The sequence below is a fragment of the Aedes aegypti genome, chromosome 2 (assembly GCF_002204515.2).
Source record: "Aedes aegypti strain LVP_AGWG chromosome 2, AaegL5.0 Primary Assembly, whole genome shotgun sequence".
Lineage (NCBI taxonomy): Eukaryota > Metazoa > Arthropoda > Insecta > Diptera > Culicidae > Aedes > Aedes aegypti.
The window spans coordinates 324,399,369-324,412,621 of record NC_035108.1 but is presented as its reverse complement, the minus strand read 5'-3'; the positions used below and the strand labels follow the sequence as shown (position 1 = coordinate 324,412,621).

At 36.3% G+C, this 13,253-nt stretch overlaps 1 protein-coding gene across 1 annotated transcript in view; it reads left to right on the top strand.

Moving 5' to 3' along the window:
- Positions 1–11,748, top strand: part of LOC5576176 (dyslexia-associated protein KIAA0319-like protein) — a 79,823-nt gene extending 68,075 nt beyond the window's left edge. The window contains exon 7 of the mRNA XM_021845850.1: positions 10,522–11,748. Within this exon, the coding sequence (XP_021701542.1) occupies positions 10,522–10,697 (176 nt within the window). The 3' untranslated portion in view covers positions 10,698–11,748. The remainder of the gene's footprint in view (positions 1–10,521) is intronic.
- Positions 11,749–13,253: the final 1,505 nt, after the last annotated feature.

Below are 13,253 nucleotides of genomic sequence, written 5' to 3'. Positions count from 1 at the left end.
CTAAATTTGATTCGGAATTTCATTTGGAATTTCTTTTGAAGCTTTGAAATTATTTCGGAATTTTCTTCGGAAGTACCTCTACAATTTTCGTTTCCTCTGGAATTCCCTTCGGTATTTCCTTCGGAATTTTCTCTGGAATTTCCTTCGGAATTTCCTTTAGAATTTCCTGCGAAATTTCCTCTGTGTTGCATTCCGAATGAAAATCACGCAAAACTTTTCAAAAGGACCTTTCTAACAATGAGAGGCTTTCTAGAAAACTCTTTTGTTGTTAACTAAGTTACCTTTACATTTTTCGTCGAACATTACGCAAATATTATGTAGTAGTCCACACCATAATCTTTCGGTCTGTAGATATTAAGGTTGAAATTTTTACAATGACACCATAATTAAGGAAAGTGAACGAGACTTTTGCGAGAAATCATAGTTTTAAACTATTCGAAAAATGAGGCACCCTAATGGAAAATGAGAGAAACTCCCTAATGAAATATGTTAACAGTGTCCAAATGGAACTAGAGGCGCATGAATTCAGATGAATTTAAAGCCTCTCAAAACAAAAATGAAGACAATGGCCTACGATTATAAAAGAGGTGTTAAAATACTATTGTGCTAAAAAAAGGATCAAATTCAAAATTTCTTGATTTTTTTTTTAAATTTTCGGCAAACACCAATGGAAAAAAGTGAGCCACCCTAATAAAATATCACGAAAGTAATGAAGGAAATGCCCTACGATGATGAAAGAGGTGATAAAATACTATTGTTTTTAATATCCCATTCAAATTATGATTTTTCGACAGAAAGGCCCACCCTAATGGAAAATAAGTGAACCACCCTATTAAAATACCACAATTTAAATGTAGAAAATGGCTTACGATAATGTGAGAGATGTTCCAATACTATTGTCTTCAATATTCAATTAAAATTCTATTATTTATATTTTTTATTATTTTTTAACAAAAAGGACCACCCTAATGGAAAGTAAATGAACCACCCTAATGCAATATCACATATAATATGCTTTCAGTGGTCAACAATGATATAGGATATGTTTCAATACTATTGCCTTGAATTTCTAAGCAATTGAATTCAAATCGCTCATTTCAAATTCAATTCACTCCCCCAACTCAAAAAAATACTAAGTCCCAAAAGGTCGATTTTTTCAAAAAAAATTTTTTTCCAAATAACATCAGATCTCGACGTTTCATGCATTTCTAAGACATCTGGCATCAAAAAAAAAATTCGATTTTGGAAATTTCATGTACCCCCCCTTTGGAGATTTTTCATGGGTCAAAAAAGCCAAACTTTGACCGCTTTGGGGGTCCACTTAATGAAGTCCGATTGAGCTCAAATTTTGAATGGGGACATTTTTCGAGGAGACAAAACTTTTGAGCACTACCTTTTTTTGAAATTCGAAAAATCAATTTTCATTGGCACCCTAATGTCCACGTACAGAAGGAACACTCTCGTCGTGGATTCCAGCGTCCTGCCAAAGAGACCCACTTTGGATCAGGTAGAACAATTTCTGAAAAAAATCATCAAGCTCGACATGGCCGATGTGAAGAGCATTCAATTGCACAACTTGAAAAAGTGTGTGTATATTGAAATGATCGACGCAGGTGTAGCTCCCCGGCTGCACAAACAGCACCATCTACAGCACTCTTTCGTTTATGATGGAGTGGACTACTACGTTCCCGTCTACCTGGATGGCCCCACTACAACAGTGAGGATTCTCGACCTTCTACCGCATCTGTCCAACACCGTCATCACAAAACACTTGCAGCAGTACGGAAAGGTCCAAAACGAAGTTTGGAAAAACTTCTTCTCGGGCGTGCCGAACGGCGTTCGTATAGTCCGAATAAGGATGGAGAAGACAGTACCGTCATGCATTGTGGTAGAAAACCACAGCACTGTTGTTAACTACTCAAACGACCAGTCGGCTCGTGTCGATCTAAAGCAGCGCACACAAACAGCTTCATGCAATGACAATGTGCAAAACAAAACCGACAACCAACACGTTCGACGCGACGCCGTTGAAGCGTCATCGACTGACACCGACGGGCAGTGTTGCCACAAGTACAGATTTATCTGGAAAGGTACAGATTTTCGTTTTTGGTACAGATTCTGTACAGTACAGATTACAGATTTCCACCGAAAAGTACAGATTAATACAGATTTTTTGAATTGGCGAGTTTTGTAAAACAAAATCCAAAAGATGCCTGAAATTCGAAAATAATTTACATGAAACTATTATTGAAAGATTCTAATATCATAGAATTTAATATGTATTATTTGAAAGGTGATATTATTTCAATTAAAACTTTGTTAAATTTCTAAATTAATAAGGATTTCAAGAGTTTCTTACAACAATTTATGTTGTATGTGGTACAGATTTTGGGTACAGATTTTCAAAATCACCGGTACAGATAAAAAAGATTTTTGAGCCTTCGGTACAGATATAAATGTGGCAACACTGCCGACGGGTCAAATTCAACCGATGATAGCGAACATGCTAAAACTGCGAACAACAACGACAATCGTGATGATCAACGTAGAAACGAAACATCAGAGCTCGAATCTGGAAAGCGGCGGTTGTCAACTGAAGCGGATGGAATGTTGGAAAATGAAACGAAACGAACATGCAGTAAGAGTGACCCTGGTTGAGAGTGGAGAATCCATAATACGAGATCCAGAAAGAACAAAAAGGAAGATGTTTAAATTACACTGCTATTGTAAACATGTGAACTGTTGTATGAATACATAGTTTTGATTGACACGAATGCACCAATGCGGTGTAAAGTGTCAATAATAAAAAAAAATTCTCAACAGCGAATTTCGATTAAAAAAGATTTTCCTAATCATTATGGACAAGTCATTTCGCACATCATCAAGATAGGCGATTACTTTTTCATTCCGGCAGCAAATTTTGTCTACAAGACAATAATTGATCCCAAAATCTCAAAGCTTGTTATTAAATTGGTAATCATACACAATTCAACTGTTTGGTTTTCTAATTAACACTTCAGTCATCGTGCTGTTGTATTTTGTACTACTGCCCATAATCGCATAACAGTCCCATGTCGACTTTTGACCGATTTGCGTTTTTTGCATAAATCAACTCAACATCGTCGAGGATCGATAAAAACTGCTAAAAAAGTTGCCTTTGTTCCTAACTTGTACAAAAACAAACCCCATTTGTGTTGTCCCATCTTGAAAATATTCGCATAACAGTCACATCAAAGTCCGTATAGTGATCGGGCTCAGAATGGGTACCACTTCTAGTACTACACTCAGGCAAATGGACTATCGATATACATAAGAACCCCTTATGAAAATTCGCTACAAGGAATCGGATTGAAATTCATAAATTTGCCTTATGAAACCAAAATTTGAAAACAAAAAATGTTCTCGCGGCAACCTGGAATCGAACCAAGAACCTTGCGATCGATAGGCCCGTATGTATACCACGCGCCTATCGACGCCTTGATGTGGAGTGATGCTGGAATGGTACATAAAGTGCTCGCATTGCAATAATTGTTCCACCTTTCATAAGGAAAAATGTATGAATTTCGATAGTCTAGTTCGCTGCGTGTACATTCGGACTCTCAATACTACTAGTTATTCACTGATGTGTAGCGAAGTAAAGGGAAATCAATTATACAGTGAAACCTCCATGAGTCGATGTTCTATGTCTAAATATCGACTCATGGAACCATACTTAAACAAAATTTTTTGGTAACTATGATGATTCGCTCAATCAGCTTTCCAAAGCATTTCTGTTCCATGACTCGATGTTTCCATGAGTCTATGATTGCTTCAGATATCGACTCATGGAGGTTTGACTGTATTTAATACACGCTTGCCTACGACATTGTAAATGTCATGTATTCACGTTGTTTCGAAAATATTTTTAAATTAGTGTATATCACACATAATTATATATTTTCAATTACGATGCATTACAAATTTTCATTTTAAATAAGGCTTATACAAATATTAGTACAAATGAGCAACAAAAAATAAAATAAAGTTCATTTTACATTTTTTATTTAAATTTTGTAATGATTCTTTGCTGGTGCTCAGGAATATCGAACTAAAACTTAGTTTTGCTTTTTTCGATAACTAGTAAAATTGACTTAAGGATTGCTTGTAAGTGTGCAAAATAAAAACTTTTCAATGCAAAAGCAAGATTTCCATATAAAAACAATCAGCAACCTGCTTCATCTGCTAATTGGGATAATACAGAAAGACTTTGGCTCGGCACATCCCACGAGCCACTGTATTTTAGATCTGCGGTCAAGGCTTACAGAAGTTGCCTGAAAAATTTGTTTCGTCATTCTGAATCTCCCATATAACAGATTAGCAAGGTTGTTCTGGAACATCTCGAATCATTTCCATCGGATTCCATTTCCGCATTATCCAAAAGATGATCATCTGGGTCTCTCATGACTGAGACTCATGACTGTAAGCGCATTCCACATCATAACGTGTGTTTTGAGAAATCATTCAATCCGATGTTTTTTTTTATCTGGTGATTCATCCATGGACATACAGTATACTATCCGTAACTCGCTATTCCGTATCTCGATATCGAGTTATAAAATGTGTAATAAATGTGGGTTTTCATGAATACCTCGATGGTCCCTTCAACCAAAGCTACCCTGATTTTGTGTTCTTTAACACGATATTTCCCTAACTCGATAGTCGCCTTAATATCGAGGGGCTACCCATTTGGCATAAAGTCATTCGGCATAATGGTCATTTGGCATAATGGACATTTGGCATAAACAAAGAAATTTGAAAAGTAAATAGTTCTACTTAAAAGAAGATCTTGTGATCAAAAGAAGGGAAAATCGTCGATGAAAATGTTAAAATGTAGTAGTTACAATGCGAACCACTAGTTTAACAACGTAATTAGAAAGAACAGCCTATGATCAGAAGAAGGAAAAATCACATGTGAGAATGTTAGCAATGAAATGCTAAAAACATACCCAGTTTTCAATGATTATGCCAAACGTCAATTATGCCAAATGACTATTATGCCAAATGACCGTTATGCCAAATTATTTTATGCCAAATGACGTCCCCCCGAAACAACCAGTGCATTGATAACAACGAGTGTTTTAGTAGCTATCGAACGAGCCGATGAACATGATGGGAGTGGTATGCAATTACATTGGTATATTATATTGTATATAATCGCATAACAGTCTCGCTGCGATTTTTGTGCATTTTAAGGCAAATTTTCAACTTGAATTCAAAAGAAATTTATTAGGTTTGTTCGTGTACTCCACAAACAGTGATATGTAGCAATTTAACACATTTTAGGCCAAATAAAGACTCAAAATGGAGCGAAATTGTTTCCACATTTCAATCGTCTTTTTCTCAGTTTGTCGTTTTCCAACTTGGGACTGTTGTGCAAAGAGGGGCAGTACAACACTGGTGAAAATACCTCGCTTTTCGTTCACAACAACAGAACCAACTGACGGTGGGCTACCACGCGACGATTGGAAGGTTAATAATAGGACTACAAATGGATCAAATGAATTTCATCATCGAGAACATAGATGTCGAAAAAAGGGTTGGCTGTAGACATGAGACGTTTTGAACTTTGAAACTTGAACTTCAAATTTTCAAGAGCACAAATCTGGAGAACCGAACACCCGTTTGAGCTGAAAACTTTATCGATTGGTCACCACTCTCATGTCACCACCAGCTATTGACCAATTGATTAAATTTTCAGCGAAAACAGATGTTTGGTTCTCCAGATTTGTGCTCTTGAAAATTTGAGGTTTGGCTTCCATTCATCTTCGCCTTAAGGCAATGCGGATCATCGAAATCTTTCGCCATTTTAAAGATGGATTCCAAACGTTGTGTGGCTTTAGAGCAGTGGTCATCAAACTGCGGCCCGCGGGCCGCATGCGGCCCTCGAGAGCATTTTGTGCGGCCCGCGAACAGGTTTTGAATGTTAATGTCAATTGGCCCGCAATTAGTAAATTTTTGATTATACTATTTCAATTTTTCCACGTTTGAACGAATTTACACATAATTGAGTACGATTCGCAGAAAATCAACACATTATATATGTAATTTCAATATATTCTGAAAAACTGCTCCTTTGTTGATTTATATTGCTTTTTCGCAAAGTAAATGACATATGAAGATGATTTGCAATATGAGGCATCTCAATGTGTCATTAAATTTGTGAAAATAAAGCATAAAACAGCACAACATCGATTTTTCAGCGTTTGTGAAAATTACTCACATATGTGTTGGTTCAGAAGAGCCCGATTTTGTGTATTTTTTTTTTCTAAGAAAATCTGTTTTTGAAAACGATCACAGTCCATGAGTCGTTACCTGCAGGAAACATCGACTCATGAAATATTGAGTAATGGATCAGAAATGCTTCGGAAAACTGTTTGACGGGACCATCATTAGTAATCTTGAAAATTTGTTTTTTTTTTGTATGATTCCATGAGGTGATGAAACATCGACTCATGGAGCTTTAACTGTATTTAAATCATGGTCAATTTGTTTGCTTTCCTACAATCGCAGTAAATTTAATATTTCCCAAAGAATCCATGAAATTGAATCCTGATATTTAATGTCATCAACAATTCCTCAATCGCTGTGATCATTATGTTTTCATGGAGAGACCTTTAAAGATGCTTGAAATTTCATCTCCGTGGATACAAAATAAGAATTTAAAAAAAGTTGTTTAAATATCTTCAACATAATTTGCGGCCCGCGTCCTGATTTGAAATCATTGGTATGGCCCGCCAAGTTTGGTTGAGGAACACTGCTTTAGAGATAATCATCGATCGTTGGCTGTCAAACGCAAGTTTTGTATTCTACTGGACACCTAAATCAAGAACACCGGTTACTCTTGTCAGGACGGCTCCGTCAATGTTATAGACGTTTGGTACGATAAAACGTGATTACATAACATTTTACAACACTGATGATGAGCTTATTCTTGTTACACCATTCAGCAAACAGTTGTAGTCTATGTTGCAGGCGCAAACAATCATCAATGGATCGTACCTTGATAAACAGTTTGAAATCATACGCCTATACTAGCTTGCAACCTTCCTCAATATACAACGCAGCGTCATTGAAAATTGCGACGACACGCTATTGTTTAGTTTCACTCGCAGAACTCTTCCAATAAGATAAGAGTTCAACCAGGATACTAGTTGCGACGAAAAACCGAGGCGAGATAACTTGCAGAGTAGAATTGTATGGTCAATTTAGAAGAGTATAACTGTGAGAACCACTGACATTCTCAGTGTTAATAATTAAGTTACTGCTCTGTAGTTGTATGATGTGTAGTGTTGAATTGCAAAAATATACTTGGCACGCCTTATCATTTTTCAAGCGAGTCCGTATTTTCCAGCCAATTTACGCTTCTTAGTTCTAGAAGATATCAAAATAATTTTCAACAGCGATCAAAATCATCAGGTTAAAAAACTGTTTGAAAAATCGAAACACGATATTTCCCTAACTCGATAGTCGCCTTAATATCGAGGGGCTACCCATTTGGCATAAAGTCATTCGGCATAATGGTCATTTGGCATAATGGACATTTGGCATAAACAAAGAAATTTGAAAAGTAAATAGTTCTACTTAAAAGAAGATCTTGTGATCAAAAGAAGGGAAAATCGTCGATGAAAATGTTAAAATGTAGTAGTTACAATGCGAACCACTAGTTTAACAACGTAATTAGAAAGAACAGCCTATGATCAGAAGAAGGAAAAATCACATGTGAGAATGTTAGCAATGAAATGCTAAAAACATACCCAGTTTTCAATGATTATGCCAAACGTCAATTATGCCAAATGACTATTATGCCAAATGACCGTTATGCCAAATTATTTTATGCCAAATGACGTCCCCCCGAAACAACCAGTGCATTGATAACAACGAGTGTTTTAGTAGCTATCGAACGAGCCGATGAACATGATGGGAGTGGTATGCAATTACATTGGTATATTATATTGTATATAATCGCATAACAGTCTCGCTGCGATTTTTGTGCATTTTAAGGCAAATTTTCAACTTGAATTCAAAAGAAATTTATTAGGTTTGTTCGTGTACTCCACAAACAGTGATATGTAGCAATTTAACACATTTTAGGCCAAATAAAGACTCAAAATGGAGCGAAATTGTTTCCACATTTCAATCGTCTTTTTCTCAGTTTGTCGTTTTCCAACTTGGGACTGTTGTGCAAAGAGGGGCAGTACAACACTGGTGAAAATACCTCGCTTTTCGTTCACAACAACAGAACCAACTGACGGTGGGCTACCACGCGACGATTGGAAGGTTAATAATAGGACTACAAATGGATCAAATGAATTTCATCATCGAGAACATAGATGTCGAAAAAAGGGTTGGCTGTAGACATGAGACGTTTTGAACTTTGAAACTTGAACTTCAAATTTTCAAGAGCACAAATCTGGAGAACCGAACACCCGTTTGAGCTGAAAACTTTATCGATTGGTCACCACTCTCATGTCACCACCAGCTATTGACCAATTGATTAAATTTTCAGCGAAAACAGATGTTTGGTTCTCCAGATTTGTGCTCTTGAAAATTTGAGGTTTGGCTTCCATTCATCTTCGCCTTAAGGCAATGCGGATCATCGAAATCTTTCGCCATTTTAAAGATGGATTCCAAACGTTGTGTGGCTTTAGAGCAGTGGTCATCAAACTGCGGCCCGCGGGCCGCATGCGGCCCTCGAGAGCATTTTGTGCGGCCCGCGAACAGGTTTTGAATGTTAATGTCAATTGGCCCGCAATTAGTAAATTTTTGATTATACTATTTCAATTTTTCCACGTTTGAACGAATTTACACATAATTGAGTACGATTCGCAGAAAATCAACACATTATATATGTAATTTCAATATATTCTGAAAAACTGCTCCTTTGTTGATTTATATTGCTTTTTCGCAAAGTAAATGACATATGAAGATGATTTGCAATATGAGGCATCTCAATGTGTCATTAAATTTGTGAAAATAAAGCATAAAACAGCACAACATCGATTTTTCAGCGTTTGTGAAAATTACTCACATATGTGTTGGTTCAGAAGAGCCCGATTTTGTGTATTTTTTTTTTCTAAGAAAATCTGTTTTTGAAAACGATCACAGTCCATGAGTCGTTACCTGCAGGAAACATCGACTCATGAAATATTGAGTAATGGATCAGAAATGCTTCGGAAAACTGTTTGACGGGACCATCATTAGTAATCTTGAAAATTTGTTTTTTTTTTGTATGATTCCATGAGGTGATGAAACATCGACTCATGGAGCTTTAACTGTATTTAAATCATGGTCAATTTGTTTGCTTTCCTACAATCGCAGTAAATTTAATATTTCCCAAAGAATCCATGAAATTGAATCCTGATATTTAATGTCATCAACAATTCCTCAATCGCTGTGATCATTATGTTTTCATGGAGAGACCTTTAAAGATGCTTGAAATTTCATCTCCGTGGATACAAAATAAGAATTTAAAAAAAGTTGTTTAAATATCTTCAACATAATTTGCGGCCCGCGTCCTGATTTGAAATCATTGGTATGGCCCGCCAAGTTTGGTTGAGGAACACTGCTTTAGAGATAATCATCGATCGTTGGCTGTCAAACGCAAGTTTTGTATTCTACTGGACACCTAAATCAAGAACACCGGTTACTCTTGTCAGGACGGCTCCGTCAATGTTATAGACGTTTGGTACGATAAAACGTGATTACATAACATTTTACAACACTGATGATGAGCTTATTCTTGTTACACCATTCAGCAAACAGTTGTAGTCTATGTTGCAGGCGCAAACAATCATCAATGGATCGTACCTTGATAAACAGTTTGAAATCATACGCCTATACTAGCTTGCAACCTTCCTCAATATACAACGCAGCGTCATTGAAAATTGCGACGACACGCTATTGTTTAGTTTCACTCGCAGAACTCTTCCAATAAGATAAGAGTTCAACCAGGATACTAGTTGCGACGAAAAACCGAGGCGAGATAACTTGCAGAGTAGAATTGTATGGTCAATTTAGAAGAGTATAACTGTGAGAACCACTGACATTCTCAGTGTTAATAATTAAGTTACTGCTCTGTAGTTGTATGATGTGTAGTGTTGAATTGCAAAAATATACTTGGCACGCCTTATCATTTTTCAAGCGAGTCCGTATTTTCCAGCCAATTTACGCTTCTTAGTTCTAGAAGATATCAAAATAATTTTCAACAGCGATCAAAATCATCAGGTTAAAAAACTGTTTGAAAAATCGAAGTTGAAGTTTTCAAGAATGATTAATTCAAAAAGAATAGAATAATCCAATTTTCAAGAAGATTTCAAGAATAATTAATTTTTAAATGAATTGTGAAATGTAAAAAAAAAATCATTAGAATCTAGTGGCGAACTCACCAAGGGCGAACTAGTAATAACAAAAATGTTATCAGAAGGGTGCTACGAACCGTAATCATAATGACCAATCTTGACATAATCCTATTTCTGTTTTCAGTCACTCGCACCGGAACGACGATGTCGGACTCGGAAACTGATTCGGACGTCCTGTTCGAGAGCCGGTCCAAACAGAATGGTATCCCACCGGGCAGGGTCAAGCTAGCCAACGGAGACGTCCGGAATGGTCACGCCAAGTACAACACGACGCGCCTCGGTCGACGAATTAAAACGTAAACTAGGGCTCCAGATGCTGAGGATGGTAGAAAAGTTTTCCGGTTTTGTGAGAAGGTCTACGAAAAGTTTGTATGAGTGATCTTCGTTTTGCTTCTTTTGATAAGTATAAGGGACGATCGATAGCAAAGAAGTAGAATACTGAAGAAGATAATTTTGCAAATTGTAGATAGTGCACCTGAGCTATAAGTTGTAAGTAGTATTTTTGTTTATTGTAGTTGTGATATCATTAGTTGTCTACCTTACAACATCATTGTAGATATGATGAAAAGTGATCAAGTCCAACTAGAGTTGAACAAAGTATAATATATGTGATTTTGGAAGCCATCGACTAATTTTAATTTATGTTTTGCAAATATTTGTGGCATTTATTGTGGCAATGCTTTGAGATTTAACCTAAAACCACCATCGCTCGCATAGCCTGCGTAAAATGCATGATTCAAATCACACCACTTAAATTAAATTCCTTATTACAACAAATTAAACATTCCTACTATGTTAGTCATTAAATTCCATTAATTATGAATAAAGTTTATTTTTTGTAACAATAATTCCAAGACTGCAAGTGATGAACGAATGGAAGAAAGTCGTTTACCATTGATCCTTTATAAAATAAGTGCCGCGAGTGTGCAGAAGTTTAAAACAAGTTTGTATTTGTTTGAAAAGCATCTACTTCTAGTCACAAACTAAGTTTGTTATGGAAAACAGTCAAAAATTTTAAATACGAAGCACATCAAAACATCCTGTAAGTTGTCCCACTTAATACCTCCAAAAAATAAAAAATATGTTTGAATTTGTTACTTTTATGTCACCTTAAACTATTGTGCATATAATATCCTTGTTTGTTGGTTTGAATAATACGATACCTACTGATCAGATAGAACTAATTCCCGGTTTACCACTATGTACTTATTTTAGAGAGGCGAAAAGAAGCCTAGATCGATGGAGTTAAAAAAACCTAGTATTATTATACACCTATTGACACCTAACAAATTGAACGATAATAAAATATTTTAAAACGTGACATGAATAAATCGAACCGTGATCATCTAAACTTAAATCCTTTTATATGTCTCCGAAAGTCCTGATGGAATCCTTACAGGAAATACAAGTAGAACCCGGAAGTTTTCTTAAATTGTAGCTCAATCTTTTGATGTCGAATCATTCAATTCTCTCTGACCTTTGAACGAGTATCGATTTTTAAGGTGGAGATGAATCGAGGCCAAACCTTGAACTTTCAAAAGCAAATTTCGCGCTTAAAATATGATCGATTGGTCACCAGCAGCGAGAGACATGTGAGTTGAATTTTCAGCACAAATGGTTGTCTGGTTCTCTAGATTTGTACTTTTGAAAATTGGAGGTTTGGCTTCGATGCATCTTCACCTCAACAAGATTGATTTATAAAAGTGCTTGCGAATCCCAAAAACAACGAGTTCCAAGAGCATCCTTCAAAAGAAGACCAGCCACACCTGGTTAGGACGATGAATGAACTCAGTTGTATCGAGAATGCCTTTAAAGCTTTTCGAGGATATGGTACCTCAGAATTTTATTTAGAGTACTCCAAGCTAAAAAAAAGCTGAAGAATCTAATCAAAACAAAGAAGCAAAGTTATTAGCGGCGTTTCATTTCTCACGAGAAATTTGAATGTTTGAATTTTCTATGACTCTTCTTTCATCAAACAACTCCTCTCGGGACGCGATATGATTAAGTTCAATCTTCCTAAAAAATGCCCTGATATCGCAAAAAAAAAGGTTGCTTGACCTGTTCAACGAGGTCAAAGTAATTGCTAAGCCAGGTAAATCAGCGTCTGATCACAATTCACACCGCCCGAGGAAATTGTTAGAAAAAAAATCCTATCGCGACTCAAGCACTGGGTCGATTTAAACAATATGCTTTCCAGTTGAGCAATTCTCGTTGAAACCAGACCGCCATCGGCACCCATCATTAGAATTCCAATTTTATGTCATTGATCGCTAGTTTTCGATAAAACTTAAGGGTGGTCCTATCGGTTTTCTCAAATTGGTGGACCCCTCGTACGCCAGCTAGCTATACAGTTTGCGAAAGTCCATATTTTGATAAATCTTGGGTATTTCTTCACGTGATATGTCTCATATTTCCCTTGGAACACATGACAAACTTAGTGACATCGTATTCGTGATCAAACGTCAACATCCCACCGCAAAATCGCTAGTGTTTGGAGGTGATGTTAACCTCAAAATTGCGAAATCATCACCTCCAAGTTAGTTATAATACCCTCCGTTATATGAATTATGGTGGCGCTTCGATCGTCGCAAGTTTCTCGTTTAACAGTCAATAGAGGAAGGATATACCTTTCATTTGAAGTTAAAAAAATAAAATTGGCGGGCATTTTGAATTTTCTGTTATAACGCAATTTTTGATAACAGATTGATTTATCAATGATTTATGATTGATTCTTTGACATATCTTTGAATTCAGGAATCATGAATAAATAAATTCAATAAATGAAAGCCGTTCAAAACATTAATTGAAATCTGAGAGAGAGGATATAGCTGGCTTAGATTAAGAAAGCATGCCAAC